General features: G+C 41.7%; 1 protein-coding gene across 1 annotated transcript in view; it reads right to left on the bottom strand.

Annotated features, from left to right (window-relative positions):
- The window catches only part of myripb (myosin VIIA and Rab interacting protein b), a 96,234-nt gene extending 87,299 nt beyond the window's left edge, over nucleotides 1–8,935 (bottom strand). The window contains exon 1 of the mRNA XM_041961712.1: nucleotides 8,811–8,935. Within this exon, the coding sequence (XP_041817646.1) occupies nucleotides 8,811–8,920 (110 nt within the window). The 5' untranslated portion in view covers nucleotides 8,921–8,935. The remainder of the gene's footprint in view (nucleotides 1–8,810) is intronic.
- Between the last annotated feature and the right edge of the window lie 17,944 nt (nucleotides 8,936–26,879).

Raw genomic sequence — 26,879 nt, 5'->3', positions numbered from 1 at the left:
TGCAACAGCATCCACAAACAATGCTACACTACTGTAATAAATATTTAATTAGCCATATTAGTCCAACAGTCTTCTGGCCTAGCGCACTTTTTAGATTGCATTAATAAGTGTTATTACGTTTTAAACAAGAGTATGATAGATAAAAGATACTTAGAAAATGTATTTAACTAGTCTGCTTTTTTTAGATAGGATGTTTGAGTGTTTTCGTAAGGACAGCATTATTTAATATACAAAGAGAGTCTGAACCTCTGATAACCGGACCTCAGTGTGTGAGTGTGTGTGTGTGTGTGAGTGTGTGTGTGTGTCAGAGAGAGACAGTATGCGTGAGCATGCCCATTTATAATTGCCGTGGTCAGGAGGGCTATATTTCTGTCTGCTAATTAAGTTTAATTATATTAAATATCATCTACTAAGGGCCATATTAAAGACTAATTAGAAATCACAGAGTCTGCGGCAGCTGTACAGTTCACCTCAACAGCCGTGAACACATGAAAGTAAATTAAAGCACAACCAAGCCGATCAGAAGTCAGCGAGGAAACTCCCTCTCTTTCCATGTGCCTTCAGACCCTGCTTGCAAAACAGCAGGGGGAGCAGAGAGGGGGGTCGTCGTTTGAAAGGATGTGATAAGCACCCAAAATAAACACTTCCTGCTGCAGGTTATGGACACTTAAACATCAATCTTCTCACCCTCATGTCCATCAGCACACACAAAGGAGTGGATGACACGATCCTAGCTTGATCAAAGTTAGGCCAAAACAGACATGTATGAAGAACAAGGACAAAAAACGAAGCAAAAAGATTGAAAAATAAATTAAATTATGCCCAGCAGTTGTAAACAGTTGAAGCCCATCACTGTGAGCAGAAAGGGGGGGCTCTATCAATCATAATATTACCCTGGCACACTGTGAAGTGTGATGACTCACAAAATCATACTTGTAATACACCTGCCAGTGTGGCCACAGAAAAAAAGGTCAGAAGGATTTGTCCTTCCTGCTTGCTGCGCGCACGCGCACGCGCACACACACACACACACACACACACACACACACACACAGTGCTGACGAGATCCTTACGTACGCACACAGCACTTCCACATCAAAAACAATCCACATCAACATGACTCAGACAAATAACCCACACCAATAACGTAACACAGCTAATCCAAACCAAAGGAGAACCACAGCCAAGAGAACACAACTGCCACAACAACAGGCAGACTGAAATCAACTCTATCCAGACCCGCTTCTCTGGCTGCTACATTAAAATACATTAGTGCCAAAGATGGAGGGAGGTGAGGCGATTAGCAACATAAAGCTGTTCCATTCAGCGTATGTGCAGTTACTCATTACATCCTTGCAGCTTTGGGCTGCTTCATGTGAAAGAACGTCACATGTTAACATAGGACCCAACACTGGATTATGGCACAGAATAAACACCTTCGACACTGAGAAGAAGGGAATAATACGTCTGTTTAGCACAATGGAGCTCATTCAAGCTCCTGCAAAGCTCCGCTGGACTAGTTACACGATTTCAGGATTTTCTCTTAACAGACACAAGTTCAGGTCAATAGTTCACGAGTCTGGGAAACCTGCTGCATTACAGAAACACATCATCAAAGCGACACACGAGCTAACACATGGACTGCGCAATATCCTACGAGGAACGTTTAATAAATGTGGGCACAAAGTGAAATCTGAGCCGACCCTGTGCGATGACCTCAGGCATGAGAGCTGATGTCAGAAGGTTGATTTGTCCCCATTTAGTGCTGCTTTAATAGAGGAGATGGCACTGCAGCCCAAAGGGACCGTCGCGCAACAAAGGGCAATATCCTCTGACTGCTCGTGCTCTGAAATCCAATTACACCAATTTATCGATCGTCATGAAGACAGAGCTATTTGGGCAAAACAGAGCCTGGCTGGCTTTTATCTTTTGGCTCAAAAATCATACTTTTTTTTTTTTAAAGTTGGCCTCTTTCTATATGGACAGCTGAGTGTGTGTTTGTGTCATCTCTAGACAGAGAGCCAGGAGGATAAATACAGGAGGAAATAGAGGTCAGTCCCATCTCTGGCCAAGTGACATCCTCTGCCACCTTCTTTCAAAAAAGGCTGCAACCTCCCAGTTTGACTCCTGCTCCCTGTACCTTCCTGCCTGTCACATTCAGCAGAGCTACAATAAAACACCAGCTGACATAAAGAAAAAAAGAAGCAAGAAGCTAAAGCATTTACATGCATGAGACAAGTCCGCCTCGCAATAAAACAGCCACAGATGGTTTGATTAGAGCTACAAAGTCGAACATTAATAAGAAGATACAAAGATATCTGTGGTTACTGCTCCACCTCACTTGTCTGAACACAACTTCATTACAAAAACAGTCACTATTTTACTGACTAATTAAAACTGCTGATGCAAAATATTCCCCTCTGACAAAAGGCTGCATTCTTGAGCCAGGAATTACTCTGCACAAAGAAAGAACGATCACAATGGAGAGAGAGAGGGAATGACTGGGGAGCGCACTGGCCCACAACTTCACAAATAATTGAGACTTATCCACTGAGCATTGTTCAGCTTCCAAAATCATTTTTTGCCTTATTCAACACTGGCAGAGAAGCCAGAGAAATGCAGGCCCTTTCAATAGGAAGGATAGACTTGTCACAGCTGCAATTGGAGGGAGTTTGCAGGTGAGCAATACAGGTACAGTAATTGACCTATCCATACAAGGACTTGCCAGGAACATGTGTAAAGTGGATCCTTCCTAACAATGAGAGCAAATTACCCGTAAGAGTCACAGATAGCCGGAGCCATCTTCTCACCACTCACGGACGCAGTGGTGGATAGCTGTTTCTATCTATAATCATTTCCCAGTCCGACTCCCTTGGGAGTGCTTGCACTGTTTGCTAAGGAGGCCTACATCTGTGCTCCCCTCTCGCGCTGCGCCATAATGAGCCCCTCCAACTGGATGGCCGCTGAGACGGTGTAGGCCAGAGGTTGAGCCGCTCACCCTCTCTAATTGGGAGAATCACTCGCTCACCCCACGCAAACAGGGTGCATACTGAAGTTAATAAAGATGCATTTCCGTAGCACCATCCGCTCAAAATAAAGTTATACAGCGCTTCACGGTGGAAGGTGTTAGCAGTACACATCAAAACAAATGAGAGAGTATGAGAAAAGAGAGCTGATCCAGAGACAAAGTAAACAAGACAACCAGCACTTCTGTGTGGAAAAGCTAATGAACTAAAGGTGAAAAAGTTGATCCCAGCTTCAGGAGCAAAGACAGAACAGGTACAGTCTCCCTTTGCTTTCCTGAGACATCCACGACACAACAGTTCAGAAATGTACTCGGGGGCTTCACCATGCCATTTGTTTGACAGATAATTACCATAATTTTAGGTTTAATTGTAAACCCCACTGTCAGTTATAGGCACCCTGAGGAACTTTCCTTTTTTTCTTTACAAAAAAAGTTATGCTTATCACAAAAATGCAGGCCTAATGAACATAATAAATGCATTTCCAACGGTGGCCGACAAGGGCAAACATGTTGAAGCACCCCTAAACATTCCCATTAGGAGAAACGTGCTGCTTTGGATTTTCATGTGTCTTTGAATTGCCCTTGTGGCTGCAGCACGTTTCTCCTGATAGAAATGTTTTGGGTTGTTGCAGCACGTTTGCTGTTGTCGGCCACTGTAATTTTCTTTAAATAAAACACACAACAAAGGTTTTTAACAGAATTTGTAACCAACATATCAAACATCTCCAATTCCAAAAAAGCTGGGATGCTGTTCATAATATAAATAAATAATGAATGAATGAATGAATGAAAGATAAATAATTAAAACAGGTAGTGATAAATTGCTAACCCTTTTCGGTCATATACTCAATTGAAAACAGCACAAAGATAGCATATTTAATGTTTTACCTCATCAAAATCATTGATTTTTCTAAATATCTGTTTATTCTGAATTTGATGCAGCACCATGTTTCAAACAAGTTGGGACAGGAGCAACAAAAGACTGGGAAAGTTGTGGAACGCTCCAAAAACACCTGTTTGGATCATTCCACAGGTAAACAGGTTGATTGGTAACAGGTGATAGCATCATGATTGGATATGAAAGGAGTATCCTGGAAAGGCTCAGTCGTTCATAAGCGAGGATGGAGCGAGGTTCATCACTTTGTGAACACATGATTGGACAAAGGATATTGCTACATTGATGTGGAACACTTTGTAAAACTGTTGCTGATTGCATGACTGAATGATTACATTCTGTTTTTATTAACATTTTACACAGCATCCCAACTTTTTTGGAATTGTGATTGTCCATTGTTTACACGTTTGCTTGCTGGCAGTCTTCATTTTTCATTGCTGCATTACCACCACACACTGTAAATACACACTGGACACTAGCAAAAAAGGGACATCTCTCCACAGTGCTACTGGTGAAAAAAACCTTACATGAGACATTTTTCAAAGGATATATCTGATCTTAAAATGTTTCTGAACTGGAAAAAACACAAAAGTTTATTTAAGGTCCTGCATATCCAGACTTTTTTCCACTTATTCTCTCTGATGTGGATGGTGCCTTTACTTCACTGAATTTGCAAAAGACAAAAGCCAGCCATTTACATTACCTAGACCACCTAGACCTAGACCAAATAGTGAAGTACAGCGGTGTGTCATCAGCAAAGAATACAACCTTTAAGCACTTCATACATGAGCACAGCAGCATCATCACTAAATGCATGAGATACAGACATTTTGAAATGATAATAATGAACATCATAATAATAAAAAGTCCCTCACACAGTAATGAAATGCTGAACGTGCAGAGACAAGATAAACTAGCTGCAGCTGCCCACATTAAAACTTTAGGTGAACTAAAAAAAAAAAGAAAGAAACCTAACTAGGCTTATAGCTATGTACATCATTTTATTTACATATTTATTACAGTTCAGTATTTATGAGACAGGAGGTAATATCAATTAAGTGTTTCAGCATTTCTTATTATTCAGCACGGGGGAAAATTAAAATGGAGCATTTAAAGTGCCGGCTGAGGCTTATAAACTATGCCATGAATCCTTCAGCAGGGTAATTTACAACTCTGCAGGGCTGACTTCATTCAAGGAAGAAAAACAAATGTCAACCATGCATGGGAGAGAAAACCCCACAGGCAGACAGCTCTCTGCTGACATCCTCAACCACCATCTGTTTTCATATTCCTATTCATATATGAGAAACTGTGAAACTGTGAAACGTTTTACATTTCACATTAAAGGCAAGTGGGTTTTCTCTCTCCCTCTGTAACCTGACTGGTTGCAGCCACACTGAGAGGCACTGCATGCTGTTTTTAGCTCTTTTAACTAGCTGCATTTAACAAAACAGAAGTGCACAAAGGTCAACACACGGGCACTCTTTCTTTTATGAGACACAATGGAAAAAACTCATCAACGCAAAACACGTAAGACAGGAGCTCAACAACAGGAAAGATGCCTGGAGCCTGAGACTGACTGAGGACATGACCTTGTTCTTAAATGTAATTTCTGCCACTAAGGGTCTCTCAATCAAAACAACAACAAAAGATGTAGTTACGATGACGCTGTGAAGTATTTAGTATATGAACAGTATTTAGTAGGGAGCAGTATATGTTACTACTTCAAATGCTCAAGTGAATCCACTGATTCCTTGCAAAGCAGTGAAATCAAGCGGGGTTGTAATATCAGAGAGGGAACATGCATAGACTTCTCCTCAACTGGAAAAGATTCATTCATAAAATCACAATCTGTTGATCTTCTGTTAATTTAGTAATTGACTTATTGCTTCACTTAGGCAAGCACTTAAGTGCAAGTTTGCAATGTGCAGGTATTTCCATTTTGTGGTTTTCCACTTTTTATTCCTTCTCTCCTTAGTTGCTTGATACTGTCCTGATAAAGATTACACGAGATTAAAATACTGCCGGGACATTTATTCAGAAGCAAATATTACATTAATACTGTATGACTTCATGAAAAGGGTTAGTACTTGATAGGTAAAAAAATCAAATACTGGAGGCACAACTTTTAATTGCAGTATTTTTTAGAGTCTATTATAACTCAGTGGGTTAAAGGACTAACTTAAAGGATCTGATTATTTTTTGCCATCATGTGAGTAAATTCGCAAAAGAGATCAGAGAAGTGAGACAAATGCTGATGCTGACGGAGTCGAGACACCAGTGAGGCTTTCGGGAGGCACTGCCTGCAGAAAGCATCAGTAAATCTGCACGGCAGATGTGTGATCATGTAACACAGTTACAGTTTTAGCTGATAAAACAAGCCAATTTGACTGTCAGTTTGCATCTAATATGTGCTTTGACAAGTTTGCTTTTAAAACATCTAACAAGTCAATATAACTCAATAAGGCTACAAACACAGAGCCTGATTGCTTTTACGAACAACTGTTGCCTAATAAATATCTGCCTGCTACTACATCAACATTAATCTGCTCATCTTGTTGCAGTAAACAGCAGTAATAAACAGCCTGAGAGGCATAAATTCTGTTTCATCAGTCATGACAGCTTGATGGGAGAACATTTTACAGCCCAGTAATTTGGGAACACACCATCTTTGCTTTGAACCGATTCTGGGAAAATAAGTAGAGTTTCAAGCAGCGCAGACCAACGCCTGCTTTCTGGTTTGTGAAGCAACTTTGCTGTGCTCCTCAGAGTACAGCAAAGATGTTTAGTGCTCCAAGTAAATCAGCCTAATCACTCATGGCATCCACGCAAGAACACAAAACCACAAGGATCACCGTTCGAATCTGAAGAAAGACATCTAATCTCCACAACAAAATAGCTGATGCTGGAGCCTGGTAGGTAGTCAAGGGAGCATATTTGTGTTCACAAAATTATAGGGTACAGCCACACTTGAAACATATTTTGGATTTTGTTGTGAAATTACATACACTGGAGTTTTAATACTAAAAGTTGTGCCTGTAGTCATGCTGAAACAAAGCAGACACACTGATCTGACCACACATTTGATGGCCAAACCCCCACAGAGGCCTGTCACAGCCGAAGTGAATCCCCCCTGACTACAGTCTGTCATAGGGAGTGGAGGGAGGGAGTGAAGGACGGGAGGGGAGGAGGAAGAGCAGACCAGCACTTGTCACATGTTAAGTAAGAGCCTGTGACACCGAAGCAGAGCCTTGAGGCCCCGACCAACTGACCCCGACAGACCTGCCAAGCTGCGAGCAGAAAATACAAGACAAACGTCTTCCTCCTCACGGCCCCCCGACTGTGCCTTGATAAACCATACTGAGGGAAATCCTGCAAAGAAATAACTGCGGCTGAAAACAAAGCATGAGCAGCTGCATGCTTCCACTTGTCACGACAACAGACTTGGAGTAAAATCTCTGATAAATAAAAACAATATTGCGGATTATAAATGGCAGCCAAAGCCTCGAGTATGAATAAACTCTTCACAGACTGGAGACTTGCACATACGACCATTATTGATGGGCTGCTAACATGAATGACTTGAAAGATAAACACTTATCTTGAGGATTGTTTGTTGGCCACATCAATCCACTGAAACGGATGAAATAAATCAGCCGCAAGTAAAGCTGTCTCAGCTCACTGACAGATGGATCAGGTTACATTTACTGTCAAGTATTTTGTGCAGATTTACCGTTATTCTCTGAGTTTGCTAAGCCTCAACCCCTCGGTTGCTGTTGCAATGCTTGTCAAGCTTTTCTAGCACGGTGCATCCGTAGCTTATATAGTCTTAAGTTTACCACTAAAGTACACAAAAGCAGACATCTCATTACTAGTGGTCAAACATGGATTTTGTTGGCTGAAATGATGTGGCTAGCAAGGATTTTATCAGGTGCGGCTAACTAAAGTAAGCTAATGCGAACGCTAAAGCTCTGAATCCAATACTCTACCATTAAGGGTGAACGCCTCAGTCCTGAACAGGTATTTTTCTAGCATGATGTTAGAAATGACATGCGCCTTGTCTTTAAAAGTAACACTGGGTTACAACCATAGGCAGTAAGCTAGCTAGCCGGACATGCTAACGTTGACAGCTTACATTAGAGCAGATGACACAGTTTAATTACTTACACCTTTTACTTATTAGTTTATTTATTTATTTATTTTTGGTTTTGTAAATGCAAAGAAAACACACCACCCTTCATACTCTTTAAATGCCAAGTATCGCTCTTATAGAGTGCTTCAGGAATGAGTGCTAAAACCTTAGAATAAGTTAGCATTGTTGCACATCCAGTTCCCTCATCTCAAGTCAAATAGATTTTCTGAATAGGTTTTTTGTGAGATACCTGTGGTAAACACAAGCTTAAGAGTTTTTCCCGTTTTGTTTAACAACATAAAATCTGTCAGTTAACACCCCATTAGTGAATATTGAAGCTTTTATGTGACTTTAAAAAGGCAGTTGCTAGCAAGTGGCTAAATGAGGCTATAGAGGTTGTCACACGAACTCATCTACTTGCTCCTTGGCCTTTCCAGCCCTGTCAGGTTTATACTTGCGCTCTTGCAAAATACTTCAACTTTAACATTCCAACTTATAGATTTAGTAAGTTATAGTTTAGCATTTGCAGGCTTACTATCGTTAGCAAGGGTGTGTGAGGATAGAAGGGAGATTTGAACCCGAGATATTTAAAAAGTGTCTTTGTCTACATAGCCAGCTGCATATCACTGTATCTGGTCATTTCTGCTCACAGGCAAGAGAGTCTCTCCTCATCAGCTCCTCTCCAAACACCCTGTGTGTGTCTTCCTCAAATGTGCAAATATACCAGAAAAAGCGTTGGCGGGGGAATCCCATCTCACCTCAGCCTATCCTCCTCCTTCTTTCGCAGCTTCATATCCCGCTGGACCACTTTCAAGACGTGCTCCGCCTCGTCGTCCGTCAGGCCCGACAGGTCCAGCTTCCGGCCCATCTTTCCTGGCTGCTGGTCCAAGGGGGGAGGACAAGGAGAGGCGCTGCTGCTCTGGGGGCCGAGGCTGGGACAACCCTGGGGGAAGACAGAGGGATGGAGAAATTACAAAATGTGTGCATTAGTGGAATCAATTCACTCCGACATTAATATGCCTGACACTTGTCAGAGTGACTGAGAGGACACCTGGTATCCAGTAATTCATGACTTTCATCAACCTCTATTAGCTAAGAAATTAGAACATCAATAGGTCTCTGGCACAGCTTGGGGTAATGAATAAAAATAAGAGTCACATTCTCACAACGATAAGCTGGAATCCAACATGCAGGTCCACTGAAACGGCGCAATCATGTGAAAGAAGTAATGAACAAAATATATTGTTGCAGCAGTTGCTTGCCTGCAGCATTGGCTCTGATCTCTGAGTAGCTGAAAATTGGCTGAGGGTTTGTTTTCAAACCATAGAGGCTGGAAAAAAAATATATTTTTACTGTTTCAGGTCATCACTAATTTGATCCTTAACTAGCCCCCAGAGGGAAGAAATAAAACTTGAAAACTTGTAAAAACCAAAAATACTGGAAATATTTTGGTTATTTCTATGCTATGAAAGAGTAACCACCATCCTCAGAACATGATCTGCAAATACACTCAGGACCAGATTCACTGAGGCTGTTGTCCCTGTTCTTTAGATGCAGATGTGACGCATTCTACCCCATACACATGTGCTGCATGTATCCAACAGATGTGCCAGGCTGGAGTTGTGGTTTGCGCCTGTCTCCTCATTGCATATGCATTTAAGGGAGGATCAAACAAACAGCCTAATAGTAAGAGACATGTTAACAGGGGATGACTGTATTCCGCTGGGTTTACTGAGGTCAAGCTATTTGTGTCAGTTTTGTGGGGAAAATTCTCCGCCTCTGATAAGGAGGCGTAAACGCAGTGTAGATGCGATTTACAAGAGCCACAAGGAAGACTGTAGCAGGAAACGAAATGTGGATGAATAGAAACTTGTGTATGACTAAAAAATGGCTATTAGAAACAAGAAATAAGCAATTTGGCTTTTAATAATAAACACAATTCCTGATTATAACAGGAACAAACAGTGGTTGGGGAATTGTGGTCTCTGCATGTCAAACTTGAATGTGCTTTTAACCATCAATGAACAAAATCACTGTTTTGTGAAGAAATTTGAGCGTGCACAATTCAACAGCACCAAAATAAGCACAAATCAACACCACTCCATGCAACTGAGCGGTCAGTGGCATTATACTCCAGATCACAGACACTCAAATCACACTTCTGCCTGTATTTTCCATCTCTGTGACGAGTTCTTATTTTTTGCATAAAAAAATGGAAAGCTGGCAGGCAGCTGTGAAGTCTACTGTCAACAAACATAGCACTTACATGGCGATGGATGTTGTGTTTCTGTTTAGCAACATGTAAAGGGCAGGTATTTTTCTTGCTTGTCAGGTATGTGGCACAGAGGGTGTGTGTACTAATGTAGACACACTGTGCATGGCTGCAATCCATTTGGAAACCTTACATGAATTAGTGTTTTCTTTATCCAAATAAGCTATACAGCTATTAGTGAAATCTAGCGTGGTATTTGACTTCCTCCCATATTTTATGATTTACAGTCTTGGCTAAGTTTGTGATAGAACTAACTTAAAAACAAGTCTGACAACTGTTATTTGAGGGGTGAGACAGGCAAAAAGCAAAGAAGGGAAGGAAGGGCGATGGACAGGCGAGATCGAGGGCAGGTCCATGAAAATAAAAACAGAGGGATGACAGAGGGAGGAGGAAACAGATGGAGAAATGGACAGAAGGAGAAGGTCCATTAACTGCAGCATCTAAACAAGGTAGGAGAGCAGTGCCAGTGGAGAGAGCAATGATGACTCAGAAGGCCAGACAATTATGTCCGTTCTATTATTGGGCCAACAGCTTCATCGACAGAGCGTCTCTTCCCTCGCCCAGCATATCACTCACTCCTCCAGTTCAGCTCAGGGCCCATCTCAAGACAGACTGCCGCTGAACTTCCTCAAAAATTCAGGAAGCAATATCCTACACTTTGTTGCTGTGAGATTACGGTCCATTTATTTCAAAGACACACTCTAATATAATCACTCACCGTCGGATGTCCTGGAGCATCTACGCGATAAAATAAACTTCAGTTCATTTGTCTGAAATTGAAGAACGGTTGTCTTTTTGATGACAAGCTTCAGGGAAAGCAGAGGAACATTGTTTTCAAAGTTATCATTTCATTCCATCCTCACATTCTCGGCTAAAGTTGCAAAGAGCTGTAAAATCTCTCAGTCTCAGACATCTGTTATCACGCCGTGTAAATACAGACTGTCACAACGCCATTCACAGTGCTCCTCATTCAGCCGCTGTGATACGAGACCTCGCCCTCGCCGCTGGAAAGGCTATTCAGTCTGACAGAATCCCATTTTACGCACAAGATGTTAAAATAGACTCCCAGCCACGAGTGGACGTACATGTGTCAGCATGTGTCCACACATGCAGACTGATCCTACATGTCACAGGCAATGGACTATATTACCTGACCCCATGTGTGAAGATGGCCATTTACTTTACAGCAAGATGTGCAATGTCCCCTGCCCCACAAAGCATTCTTCCAGCCCTATTCTATTGCTGCTGGTGAAATAGTTAGAAGGTTATTGGCTATAAAAAAACTTCCCATTCTTTTAGGAGAATCACTAAACAGATCCTGGTTCAGTCCAGTGAAAATCATCAAGCAATTTCCTTGAATTTTGCAGAGTTATGACTCGGTAAATATGAAGCTACACCAGCAGCTGGTCAGGTTAGCTTAGCATTATGACTTAAAGCAGTGGGATGTTGTATCTTGTTTGTTGAATCTATACAAAACTTTAAGTGTAAAAACATATAACGGTAATGTGTCGGACTGTTCTTAAGCGATGAGCAGTGGCTAGCTAGGTGTTTGCAGTCTTTATGCTAAGCTAAGCTAACTGGCTGCAGCCTTCTGTGGCGTTCACGCAGAATGCGAAGCAAATTTTTCACATGGCGCAATAACAAACAATGTCATTGCTAAGATGCAAATAGACATAAACTCACATCTATTCACACTGGGCGACAAAAATGTGTAGAGAGAAGCTACAGAGCCAATGCTGGATTCTGCTCGGATCCAGAGCTGTTTACCCAAAGTAGGAGAGTAAATTTTTTAAATTTGGGGGATTAAAAAGTGAATTTATCCTCACCCTCGCTTCTCAACCTGTCACAAGTTCACCAGCTAATGTACAGTAAGGGATTCTGGCTCTCTGAGGCAGATAAACAAAAATGATTCTGCGTCAGACTGCGGCAGTAACGTTGACCTTCTCTGTGAACACACCATTGGGGTAGATTTACCAGACAAACATGAGAATGGTACAAATCTGATTTAACCTGGCAAGAAAACAGACATATTTCCTGAATTGTTGAACTATTCCTTTGAGGATACACATATGTATATAATGTCTCAAATGCAATCCTTGAGTGAATGACATCACAGATCATCAAACCCTTTTTCCTAAAATTCTTTCCAGAGCCACTGAAACTATACCTATTTGGCTACTGACAATATTAACACACATATTACCAAATTCTTAATGAAACTACTGTCTTAAATATAACCTGATATCACATCTAACAATCTCACAATGCCCCACACAATTTGGCGTGTATACACTTCGTAACATTCAAGGAAGCAACAGGGTTGTGTCTTGTTTTTTTATACCTAAAGCTTGACTTTCTTGGTTTGAAATCCTTCCCTCTAACCCTAACCCATTTCCAACTGGAACCCACAGCAAAATTTAAGCTGGTTTTATAGTGAAATGTCTGCAAAAATGCAGAGAAAATAGGAGAGGGTGATTACTTTCTCTCAGCACTGCACTGTAGACCTTCATGTCTTGCGAAGAACCCACATTCACAAATTCCAAACCCTTTATAAGTCTAAAATTAGCAAGTGGAAAAATCAACCTTGCTGCTCTGTAACATATTGCAACACCGACTGCAAATGGCTGGTCTGACATATTTGTCTTCAGTCCCTGTTAGGCTCCTAATGTATGGAGGAGATTAATGCACCATTACTGTATGGCCATTATTGTATAGCCACAAGGGAAGGCAATTATTCAGGCCTTCTTTTTATAGTGAGTGGTGTCAAGGACGGGGACGGAGCATCATTTATGTCTGCAAGAGTGTCTGCCTCTGAAGCTTTAGTGACGCACACACTTGAGGGCAGCAACTGTACACACAACCAATCCATATTCACAATTTCACACACACAAATATGTGTGCTTTATGTCTAAAAGGTATGCTTCTTCTGTGGAGCAGCCTGCAGCAATGCTATCACGCCCTCAACAACAGTGCAGACGAGCTGTCAGTCTGCACATGGTGGAAAAGAGTGTGGGCTAGGCTAGCAGGAATCCCTTTGTAAGTGACACTGATTGGACACTGCCTCCACAGTTCAGTGCTTCACAAGTTTCGCTCAGGAGTCTCAGTGAAGACAGGTTGTCGGCTAAACTGAACACCATCTTGGTAAGCTGATGTAAAAGTGAGCTGTGTGCTGTCTGGTAAGAATACCAACAGCTATTAGACTGCAGAGAGCATGATTCCCGAACAGGCCTTTCCCCAGCCACAGAAGCAACAGCCTTGTTTTGACCAGATAAACTCCACTCTGGATTTTTACATTTCAGTCTCTGATCATTACAGTTTACCTGTTTGTGTGCATGCCTCAGCGCATATAATCTATACAAACATATCATCAGTATGCTGCATATTTCTTTTTAAATTCTCAGTTTCTGCAATGTCCAGGAATGACAACTACAGGATAGTTATGATCAGGGGTAAATTAATTATGATTAATGTTAAATATTAGGCAACAAAAATATTAATCACAGGTCTGTGAGTTAGATGCACTACACACTATCCACCACCCAAATTTCCACACACTGACTCTCCATCTTGGTACACGTTTCCTGCATTGGGAATGAACATTGGCACTGGATTTAAATGTTAATGTGTGGAATAGCCAATTATCGGCGTAATTCCTAGGAATCGAATCGGACCGAGACAACAACACTCATGCACTTTGCACAAAATGCTAACAGCTATGGATACATCCAAATTAACACTCTATTGTGTATTATTCTTTCTCTCACTTAAGTTCTCTACAAACTACATTGCTATAATAGATATCCTCTCATCCATACATGTGAAACACCACAGCCCCATTCAGAATATTCTGTTTTATTTTGACATTTATTTTCTGGTAGCTGCGGCTGCAGCAACTAATTTTCCACGACAAGGATCTAGTGTTTCAGATTATCTTATTTTCAGAGCTGCATTCAAGGAATTATGAGGATTTAAATGATTTTGATTGGATTTGTAAATGTACATCTGGCTGCTGTAGGTACCAATCAGCCAGATGATTGAAAAGTGACTCTTGCAGCTCATTATTTTATCAGTTGTAACCTTTAAAGCATCTGTATGTGAATCTGCTTTGAAGACAAGCAGTCCTCTGAGTTGAAACACAGCCATCAGTTATTAGAAAATCTAAAAATATAACTTGGGCCACCCCTGTCACATTTTGACCAGCACTACAATGAAGTGCACCAGTGTAATACTGTCAGCTTACACGTTCAGACTGACACAGCGCTGACAGAGAGAGAGAATGGCTTCACAGAGAAAATAGGTCATACTGATGCGTCTCTCAGGAGAATGAACAGGAACCTGTCGTTTCCCCAAAGGACACACTGTGTGCATCAATCAATCGCGTCTTCAATGAAAACTTGTACAAACTGATACTAAATCATCCCAAATCCACCAATAACAGCACATCCTACACAGTGCTGCAGAGCATTTGGCTCTGCTGCCGTCTATCACCTCAGAGAGTCAGCGGAAGATGGGCGAGCCGAGGACAAGGCCCTGCTGGAGCGCTAAAAGGGCAGATGCAGCCAAGCACTAAATGAACTGCTTGTTTTAGACACTCTCCATTGGATCAGCGTTTCGTCACAGCCAGAGGGAAGGAGATTGAGAATGACTTCACTGAAATGACTATTTGGACTGAAAGTGAATACAGTGAATACAGCTCATTTCAAACCCAAGCTTCGTTTCTGTGTGTGATGGTCTTTTTTTTGACTCTCTGGTCATTTGTCTTCCTGCGTCCAGCATAACAGCAGAAGCAGAGGTGTTCATGGTGTTTGTGCAGCCCAGGATATGCCCAGTATCTGTCAAAGTGACATCAAGAGGGGAGAAAAGAACAAGTAACAACAATCGTGGACTACAGGACTGTAGTTCACTTTTTAGTTACATGTCAGCTTAAAATTTCTATTGCAACTGCTTCACCATCTGACTAGCTATAAAGTAAAAAGTAGAGCACATAGTGTGAACAGGCCCAGCAGTCCTGAATTTATGAGAACACCAATCAACCAAGTATTCATTCATACTTAACATCCTTGCAATGTTAAGTCCGTGCAAGTGGTTACAAACACCATAAGCATCTGCAAATGAGTAGGGGCACTTAATGGAAATGCTTAAAAAAAAGAAATCTGCATAATGTGCAGAATGTTGGCCGACAATATCAGCATTAAATAAGTAATTTGCATCACTTTTTTATGAGGTAAAAGCCTCCTCACCACCACTGAAGCAATGGTCGCAGTGGATATAGGGAAAACTGCAGGAGAGAAGCAGCAATGTAAAGAAGTCTACTGCATCATGATCTGTATGACACCTTATTCTAACACATGAGAAGCAATTTAAAGCATGCAGAGAGAGTGTGCACTTGACATTTTGACATGTCAAAGATGGAAAAGTGCAGGTGTAAAGACTAACATCAGTGACGGCTGAGTTCCATTTAGCTGCTTCAGTTTCAGGATCTGAGCACTGTGCATGCTGGCTCACTGTCACAGTGTCAGGACTTACTGGGGCGCATGACTAGAACAGATTCTTAATGGTATTAGCAACACCTGGGCTTTAAGTCAAAAAGGAAAAGGCCTGTTATGTTGCTGTTTTGTATTATGTTTTGCTTGTGGTGTGTCACTTAATACAAGTGCAAAACTAGCAACAAAAGTACCATTAAAGAAACATTATCTTGAGTCTGGACTTTTTTCCAAGCCAACCTTGCAAATAAGAGTACTACCACCTTAAATAAAGCTTAGATTATGTCAAAAAAAACATATTTGGTGAAGACACGCCACTTCACTTGTACTGCGCCCACATATTTGACAGAGGGATAGATCCAAATCCTCACCGGAGGCTCAGTCTGAGGAAGCCCTTGATCATTTGTCACTGTTTGACATCTACCTGCTGTGTCACATCCATCACTACCTGGCCAATTACCACTCTATGTAGAGTAAGAGAGGAGGCTGCAAAGGTGAGAGTGCTGCAGATGAAGCCCCCCCACACACACACACACACAGCACACATGCATGCACACACATTTTGACCTGAAGTGTTAGAATCCAAACAGATGCTAATTGAATCTTCCTCTGAGTCACCTTGCATGTGACAAAGTGTTGAGGACGGCGGTAGCACAAATTCTAAGAATGGGCTGTAACTCAAGCTGAGTGATCTCTAGTTTTCTTTGAATGAATCGCTCAGAATAGCACACTGATTCATCCAGTACGTGGGTAAACGTATTCCTGGTGTCTCCCTAAAAAGGTTCCCAAGATGACCTAGTATTATTGTCAACAGGTGAAAGGCACCACCACAGCAGAAAACAACAGAAATAAACCTACCTGCCCACCCACTCAGAGGGGCTGCCAAATAAGGCTTTCCAGCTTGCATTCCTTTGGGTTAAAGGTTTCTCTGCAACCATGGCTCTGAGGCAAAGCATGACTTTATTTTGATCAGCTCCTGCTAATTAAACCAAAACATGTAGGGTGTCCCCATGGGGGAAAAAAAGATGAGTCACACTCTGCACCTGCTTTCAGTTATCTTTTCAGCAAATTCACCTGATTACATCCACCTCACATCCCGCAAAAATGCCGCACTTTCCTCATTTCAAACCCAGCACCGATTCACGCCATCCATCCGGTCACAGTATGGTAACATCTGTGCGGGATCCGCAGATGCATCGGGCAGGTTGCAGCAAACGGCAGTGAAGATGTGATCAAAGACATTTCGCAGAAACGTGCGTTTTCATATTAAGGTATGCGAGCGCGCGCCGAGCCTGCGAATCACACATCTAAAGCAGACACCTGACAACGAGGCTCGTGTTTCATTAATCCCTGCTCGTTACAACAGGCTAACATTCACCTATTCGCGGTGAGTTGATGTGGAGAATCACTTACACAGGATCAATGGGTGCCGGATGACCGCCAGTTACAATCTCTTTCACGTTATCCCAGATACTGACAAAAAAAAAAAAGAAAAAAGACGCGGAGGGATGCGCCTCTGCAAGTGTAAACTTCCGCGACACCTGTCTGTCTCCCGGATACTTTTGGCTTGCCTGCCCCCTCGGTAAGTCGGCTTATTATTTTCCCCCAAAGCAGCAGACGCAGGCAAGGCTGAATGGGCGATCACGAGGTTTGTATTACACGGAGGAAAGAGGAGGAGGAGGAGGGAGGGCGCACGGCGAGCGAGGTGAGGGATTGGCACCCAACCTTGATTCTTCCTGTATTCATGGTGACACAGAGCGGTGGCGGGATGGAGCGGTACGAGAGGGGAAGCTGCGTGCTGGAAATCAGAGGTAGTTCGGTCTGTTTTCGTGCTTGGCTGATCTGATATCTAATCTTTTTTTTTTTCTGCTGGCACCTGGGCATCCTGCGCTCCAACTTGGCACCGCTGTTCCTGCCGGAGGAGGAGGAGGATGAGGAGGAGGTGGAGGCAGTGAGTTGGCTGGCTGCTCCATTCATAAAGCCAGTCACAGTGCAATTAACCTCAGAGAGAGATGAAAACATCCCAATTAATCCAGCATCGATCTCTGAGAATCTCTGTCTGCTGTCTAACAACTGTACAACTCAGGCTTTTAATGATCTGGTTTACTTAACTTTTAGAAATCAGTTCAATAAGAAATCAAACCATGATACAATGCATTGCATAAAACTTTAAGTAATTTGTAAGTGAATATTAGAGAAAGTATTTAAAATTAGAATAGCAATTGTCACTACAAGGCGCATACACACTGAACCCCTCTTCTATGAATAGTATACATGTGTTTTTTTTAATCTATCTATGTGAGAAAACAGCATCGCACTACCATAATTGTATTTTGCGGGGCCGCTTGAGTACACACTGCCTTCCTGAGTTGTGGTCTGGCAGAGAATCACAGCTGAAGAGAGAACCTGCCTGTTTGTTCTCTTTATTAGTGCACAGCCTTCAGGGAAAAAATGCTGACGGTGTTGTAAAAACACTTTTCGTGCTGTGGCACTTGCTCAACAAGGTCAATTTTAGCAAGATAAGGAGCCAACCTAACATTGGAATAATGGGCTCCTTTTCAGAGATTGTAAATCAAGCTGGACTGATGCTTTCTTTAGTCTAATTAAGACCGCATTTTACGAGAGATACTGCCAAGGAAACTGCTCAAAGTCATGCATTCTCCAGACTAGGCCCTATTTTAACTTACAAAAACGCCTCAATGAGTCACTACGGGCTTGTGTGCTGGGAACTTGTGTGTCACACCCTTGATCTACATGCAATATGCACAGAATCACAATGCTGCTGCTGCAACAGTAATCTTAGGTATTTGTTTCGTGTCAGTTTTAATGTACACAGGAAATACAAACAGCAAATGTGCTGCAAATATTTCTGCCCACAGTTCATGTGGGTACATTCACATAGTGACATATGGATCAATTGCATCACATTTCATTGGAATTGTAACTTATCTATAGTTCTTCCCCCCCGGGTCAGCCCTGTGCATATTTGCCATCATCCAAGACCTGAATAGGAGTGGGTCCTAAACCTCAGAGGCTCAGACATACATACACACTGTTTGTATTAGCTGTTAAAAGCTACCTGGTAATGTCATGATTCTTCATTTCATTTTTCATTTCTGAACTCCAGATCTGTTCTATTTCTAAATCTCATCTTTCCAGCTAAAATGCATAATAATAGATACGTCTGTACATATATACTGCACTGTACTGTGCTAGAATTAGTCTAGTTTAGGAATATAAGGTCTTGGTAATTATTGTTAGAAGGTCAGAGGCAGGGATTATTTAAATCGGGTTGCAATATGACTGCGTAGCGAAAGCTCAGTGGTGCACTTTAAAATGAGTGATTATCATGGGTCAGTGCTCATAGCTTGGAGATTTAAATAAACATAATGTCTGGCCTGTTAAACAGCAGTTTTGCTTGCTTTGTCTGCAAGATTTAGTTATAGCAGGGGGAACAGTCACACTGAAATATAACCACATGGGCTGTTGGTGTAACACTACTTTAAAAGGACAGTAGAAGAAACACAGAAGTGACAGTTTCACAGTGCAGACTGTAATCAGGCGAACTAGAGGCAGAAGAGAGTGGATTTCCCATGACAGGACAGAAAGCAGAGTCATTTTACTGGCCATGGACACTCCCTGAACAATCCCAGTCTCCTATTGTAGGTCACTAAATAGCTCCAGTGTAGAGTGCAGGGTCATTTTAGGGTTTTACATCAGCAATCCTCTGGTCACAAGCACATATCTGCAACCTTAAGGCAACTGCTGATGTGTGTTTGAGTAAAGCGTATTAAAAGCCTCATGCTCCAGTAATACTGGTGTTTATGCTTTATGCTCCTTTGCAGCATGACTCTGCATTTACATCTGCAGACCCGAGATGATTGTATGATCTCTTCATTTTGTGGCTTGCTTGGCAAACTTTTCCTATTCTGCAAAAATGCTGCATGTAGTTGGTATTGTTAGGATTTCTCTCTGGTGAATTTAACTTGTTGAAAGAGAGTATGTTTGCACTTTTGTTTAAGATTGCAGGTGGGAACAGAGGGAATATTCATGCAGTCATCCCCAGTGGCTGCTGTGTGAAAATACAATCAGCAGGTCAGTGTGGCATGTCTTAACATATATCAACACTGTGTGATAGATTTTATGAGCATGGGAGTCCTTAAAGCCTGCCGAGGAGTTATGACTGAAAAATTTAGAGTCACTAAGGCGAGCAAAGCATTCTGGTCCTTCTATCCGTGTCACATGCTGGCGTTACAGTGTTCTTATGTGTGCACATGTGTGTGTGGTTATTGTCTGCAGTGACATTCAACATTTTTGCTTGTTTGGAGACAGATTATAGCTCCGCAGCCTAAATGTTGGCATTTGAGGTCATTTGTCACGGAGGGCTTCACTGCACACTATATGATCTCGTCCTTCAACCAAATGTCAGCCTCTGCAAACCATATAAACGCTCAATGAATCATAACTGTATGTTAGCTGCCAGTAAGAGTTGATTCATGGATGTTTTGTCTGGGAAAATTGTGTAACAGTGATTCTTTTGGAAAGGCAATAATTTGCACTATTACTTCGACTGCACGCGGGCAGAAAACACCAATCATTCAAATATGTACCTTCCGGACGACGTGATGACAAGGCAAGAACAAACCTCAGCCACCAGGGGGCCTCCAAAATGACACCTGCCACTCGGTTGCTCTGTGACTTACTGTCATAATTGAACGTACTGAAAAATAAAATAGCATATTATAAAATTAAAGGAGCTGCGGCTCAACATGTTGGGCAAATTTCTAAGTACTGTCTATGTTATGTGGAAAAATCAAATCCTAAATGTTTAGTAGCTTCATTTTATGATGGTATATGAATATTTTCATTGTCTCTGGATTTCTTCTTGTGTGATGTGTTGCAAAAAGTGGTGAACATACAGAAGAATGATGATGATATTTACTGCTGATACTCCGATGGTTGAATTCTGTTTATCCCACTGTGCCACTAAGAAAGACATAAAGCTTAAGATTATAAAGCCTACCCAACTCTGAATATGCTCAGAGATCATATTCCTGTAATAAAAACTCAGTGACGTCTGTGTGGTCAGGGAGGCAGCAGATGCGTCAGATGCACTCACCAAAGAGGACATTTTGCACCTGTGACACTCAACATTCAGTCACTCTCCAGTGGTCCATGATCTATATTGACCTACATACAGAAGCCCGCTTCTGTCTCCACCTGGTAACAGTGGTAATGCCGTGCTCGTATTGACTTTTCTTCTTCCTGTGATTCTCACGGGGAAGCTTTTCAAGGCCTGGCCACTTACTTGTAGACAACTGAGGTGGTAGGTGTGTAATCACTTCAGACGGATAATTTGCCACCAACCAAGAGGACTGTGTTACCTTTTTAAAGTCCACATTTAGAGAATAATTCTGTTGCCAGCAAGGTGCATCCCATTTGTAGCATCATTCAGCTGCAGCTTTCTTGTACCTTATTACGTGACCAGTGGATTATACCATAATCCATTGGTCACTTGCAAATTGTCTTTGGGTGATTCTTGCTCCCGCAGAAAGTCTTAAAATTAGCAGATGTAGTCACTTTCATGGGCCACGTCTTGAGATTGAGATGATATAGCCCATAGTTCAAACTTAATTTCATCTCTGTGCTCGATTGTGCATGAGCATGTGTACTGCAGTTTGAAATTATATTCACATGCATGTGATATGACAAAAAAGGAGCATAATTTCCATCAGCAGGGAAAGACTGAAGTCTCTTGAGTAGATTTATTTATGATTACACTGTAAACTGCAAATTATAAAGCAGATGCTAATAAGCCCATAAGTATATTCAGTTATCCCATATACAACTGAAAACAATTAGTAAAGTACACAAGTATTAAAAGGCGTGAGACACTGCAAACCTTTGGGTCAGACTATTGATTTTGGATTCGAGCCCTTGCTTTTATTCCCAGAATAAAGTGTGTGTTTAAAGTCCGCTGCTGCCTTTCTACTAATGCCAAGATGAGCAACACATTTCCCAGCTCACTGCAGCTGGATTGTTCAGTCTGCAGTCGCTTATTCCATTTGAACATACATTTCCTTGTGTGTCAGTGACGAGGTGGAGGTGAAGCCTCTGCCTACTCAGCATGACTAATTGCCCATAAGTGGCCATTCCGGTGTTGGAAACAAAGCATCACAAATACCAAACAAACACAGTGAGTCACACCATGATTTGTGCAGCTCTTCACAGTGTGGAGTAAGGAGAAAGGGAAAAGAAGCTTGTTTCACATTTAATATTTTTACATTTGATGAATAGATAGATTGATTTTGGTTTTGCCATATCTACATCTGATAAATGCATTTTCAGAAACCCCCAAGGTAGATGGGGCTTCAGTGGCGGAAGGGAGTCATGAAGCCATTTCCCCTGTTACTGCTAATAAACAAGAGCTGATTGCCCTCTGGCTTGAGTAATAAGTTAAAGCAGGAGCTGAGGAAAATCACACTCATAACAGAAAACAACTGCCCTACCTCCTGGATACGCGACACACGTCCATGGCTGTTGGAGCCAGTTTGCTTGGGTGCTGCAAAATACCTTCAGAGCAGATGTTCATTAACACTGATTTGCATCTGAACACAAACAAGAGAGCAGAAATGCAACGTGAACACGGCTGGTTCATGGAAAAGAACAGTTTGTGGACAAGAGGAGGTCAGATATTCCTGTGAGGACTGCTGGCCTGCAGGTTTCAAGCTTCTAAGAGTGTGAATGTCGTTCTTCATTTTCTGGATGGATTCCATTTGATTGTGTTTTTCATGTACAGTGCAAAGCTTTCTACTTCAACATTCATACTTAAGCCTCCAGTAGCCCCTAACTAATTCTTTTCCCTTCCAGTGTTTAGAAACCACAACATATTGACTGTCTGGTCAATCTCCTCCCAGACTATATTAGTCACACAGCACAGAAGCCTGCTACCATCCCTCCTTTCCTGTGTTTATTTCACAAATGTGGATGATGAGAGTTAATTTGCCAGCCACTCCGCTTCCCGGTTTGCTTGCCAATAGTTTTCTCCAGCCAAGTTCAGCCGCAGCTGTTTACAAAAAAGGTGTTTTTGTTGCTAGCCACCCAGCACTGTGAGATATTTCTGTAACGGGTCTGAGATTTAGCAACACTTGTTAACACATACCACCAGCAAATATGCGCTTTGGCCCGGACTATGATCGTTTTTTCTGGCCATGAGTGCACTCAGATATCTGAAGTGTACATGAGTTCATAAAATGGCTTCAACTGATTCTGTCTTGTAGTCCAAAGATACATAACCACTACTTTCCACAAATCTAAAACTAGCTCAAAGCACATTAGCACCAGGTTAATGATGCTACAAATTAATGATGCACTAATCAATATTTTCTTTATAAAAACTGGATGAAATGTCTTTGCGTAATGTGAAAGCGGTCCCTCATAGTGACAAACTCTCAGAGAATTATCACCAACTCTCACTACATGTTCACATCTTTCAGCTCACTGTTTTGGTTTTACAGCCCTCAATGTTTTGGTTCAGTCTCATGGCTCTCATCAACCTCATTTCTTTTTTGTGGGGCTGTTTAATACCTTTATTGGACGGCAATAGTGAAGCAGCAGACAAGTAATGGGGGAGGGAGAGAGAGGTTTGTCATGCAACAAATAGCGCCAGCTGGAAGAGGCGACGGTTGCGACCATGTGGTCTAGTGACATGCGCTATAACCATTTAGCTACAGAGGTGCTGCATCAACCTAATTTCGAGCCATAGCAAACATCTGATTTGAGCTAAAAAAAAAAATAAAAACTTTGATCCACCCACTGTATGCTACCAGCCCAGCGATAAATTGCAGGCAAGTTAGCCCCAAGCGGTGAACATGGCACAGAGAGAATTGGTGAAGACTAAAGCAGAGCTAAAAGGAGAACATTACACTTAAATTCAACTGGTAGACAGAAACATGCCTGTAAATTCCTTGTCCACCTGGTGTAGTAGGCTGTTTGCCAACAACTTTGCCACACAAACTACAGGGGTAATATGTCAGAAATGTGTTATTAGCTTATTAGTTCCCAGATATGCGACGATTCCTACATAATATGCAGTGAAGGACATAAGTAGACACACAAAAAAGCAATTCATTTGAAAGGTTTTTCTGTAACTGAGCAATTCTATCATTTTATTAATTTTATGAGCAGTTTCAACTGATTTTGTTGCACAGAGACATTTAAGATCAATGAGACATCAATAACAAGAACCATTTTTTAATGATTTTTGCCTTGTTGAAGGTCTGCTATCATGATTGCTCTGCTACTCTGGGGAATGAGTTGATTTGCTGCTGATTGACAAAACCCATAAGTTGTACAAGTTTTTAGTATGCAGAGTAAGTAGCAGACCACATGAAAAAAGTCCTCACTTCAGCACAAAGACGTCTGACATGTGGTGTAGGAGCCTCTCAATCACTTTTGAAGAGCAAAAAAGCCTTTTAGTGGGCTCTCCGCAGTCACGAAATATAATTTCAGATTCAATTCATTCCTCATGTTCGCGGAGAATTTCAGTCTCTATCTGCCTCTGAGCAAGACATCCAGAGGAAAACATCTTTATGGATCCATATTCTGCCAATGAAAACAGACAAAGATGTTCGCTGCACTCTGGTTACGATATGTAATAATGCATCTGTGGCTGCAGCAGGGGAGCAGCACAGCAGCAGCCTGTCCACACCTTGTCTCACTCAGACGCAGATATGGTCGGCTATCTCCTCTCATCAAAGGCTTCAACCCTCTGTAGCATTGTTTGAATCCAACTCCTTGCTGCCATGGTAACCACAGCGGAGAGAGGACGGGATATAAATGAGAGATAGTGAGAGGGCACGACCCATACTACGTCTGACGCTCTCTCCTGATATTCTATTTAGTATTCTGGCTGAATGAACAATGGTCAGTGCGCTGGGATAATAACCGGATAAGTTGGGTTTAAGTAGCAATTTCCTAGTTTGTCACTGCCTCAAAAAAAGATTCAATACAATATCACTCAGTTTGATCATGTATGATGCAAGTGTCTCACATCCTCTCAAAGATACTTGTACATAGGAAATCCTTTAAGCTTCATAATCCACATGTGAACACCCTTAAACCATTTAGATAATGGAGGCTTATTCTGCAATGAAATACTGTGATATACATCTTTCCTTTACAAAGCTCTTCCTATTAAAGTGCAGATTTTTTTAATTCTCATATCATTTGTCAATGACCCCAGTGGTTCCCAAAGTGGGGTGATGGGAAAAGGGTGTTGCAGGATTTGTTCATTTTCACTGAAAGAAAATAAGCAGCAATTGAGGAATAGCCTAACTAATAAGTAACACCAAATCACTGTAATAAAAGCTACACAGGAAAGATTGGTAACATGGCAGATGTTTGCCTGTCACGCTTTCTGGTTTTCCAGCTGTACAGCAGTCAGTCAGAAAAAAGTGACTGTGAGGAAACATTAGACTCTGTAAAAGCTCAAAGAAATGCTGACACATCTCAGCTCTGTGTGACATGACAGAACCTGAGCCCAACAAAAATCAGAGCGTAAGTGAAAGTTATTTGGCTTATGGCTTTGATTGGAGAGGGGAAACCAGATATCCCACACTGGGATGCCTCATCTGTAGGAAAAAGCGAACGAAAGCTGCGACGGTGCCAAGTGAGCTCATCCAAAAAAGACGTTCCATTAAAATGACTTGGATGGCGACGGCATACGGGCAATGCAAATTCAAGTACATCAGTAAAGGCTGCAGAGTTACATCGCTGTCAATTGTTTTGTCAGTTCAATGAGTTCATTGAATTGTATAATTTTAGCTGAACAGGAAGCGTGTGTAGTGGATGCCATGGAAAAAAAAAAAATCACTATTAAGTAGTTCCATGGTTTCAAAAAGTTTGGGAACAACTGCCCGAGAGAGCAAAAGAACAACCCCTTTTCACTCGTCTTGGGTATTGTATTCTGGTCTACAGGCTACAGGAATTTGGCAGCCGTCTTTCCACATGGAACACCAGAGACACACTGATGATCAACTAAAACGAGCCAAAAATGGAAGACACATTGTGAAACTAGCTCCTGTTTGAGTTTTCCTTTTACCTAGACTATGACTGTATCAACAAAGCCATCCTCAAAATAAATGTTTAAAGGTGCGACATGCAATATGTATGTAAAAATGTTCGTTTAAAACATTAAAAAATGAACCACAATGAACAACAGAATGTGAGGAAGGATCAGTTTTGAGATTCTATGTTTTAAGTTGCGAGATATCCACTGAAGTTAGCATGCTAACCAGGTAGTCCTGGCTGTCCTGTCTCTTAATACCACTGTACCTCAAGAGGCAACAGTCTGTGTAGCCCCGTGTGATTTCAGCTGGGAGATGTATGCAAGCGGGGAGTTCAATACATTCAGTCTCTCTTTCTCTTTTAAAGCTTTTTAGTCTTATGAATTGGTGTTCTGAGCTCTGGGCAGACTCAAGTCAGCTAACAGGGTCACCACCTGCATGGCTAACTGAGCGAACTAGCTAACGGTGGCTAGTAGCTACAGCCAAGAGCTGTATAGCCATAGTGAGCAGTAGCTAGCAGTTACTGTGATGATATGCAACAGCTGGCCAGCTCTTACATATATTGCATCTTTAACTGTCACATTTTGACAGTTTTCATATAAAATCTGAAAGCATTTATTGTGAAGTAATATAATGGCTTTAATCCAGTAAATCATCAGGGCACACTGCGCTTTCGTTATTGTGGGCAACATGCACGTGGCCTCTTGCTTTTATGGTGTAAAATACGAGTTTCCCCCAATTTTAAAAGCGCCTGATATATTTGTGTATATGTGTTGATGCATTTTAGATGTCACACCTCCACAAAACCCCCAGCCACGGAGACTTATGGTGTAACTGATTATCTACACACTGAATGTTTTCTCTTCCTGGGAGCTTTGATGTGTAAATTAATAAGTTACGGTGATTTGTAGACTGATCTAAAAGACTGGGTTTGGAATAAAGCCGCATTTCATCTATCTTGTGTGGGAAAATGAGGGCTGTGATTGCTGAGTGCCTTTTTATCCG

Source organism: Chelmon rostratus, chromosome 20 (assembly GCF_017976325.1).
Source record: "Chelmon rostratus isolate fCheRos1 chromosome 20, fCheRos1.pri, whole genome shotgun sequence".
Lineage (NCBI taxonomy): Eukaryota > Metazoa > Chordata > Actinopteri > Chaetodontiformes > Chaetodontidae > Chelmon > Chelmon rostratus.
The sequence above is the reverse complement of the archived record's forward strand: the minus strand, read 5'-3'. Positions and strand labels throughout refer to the sequence as shown.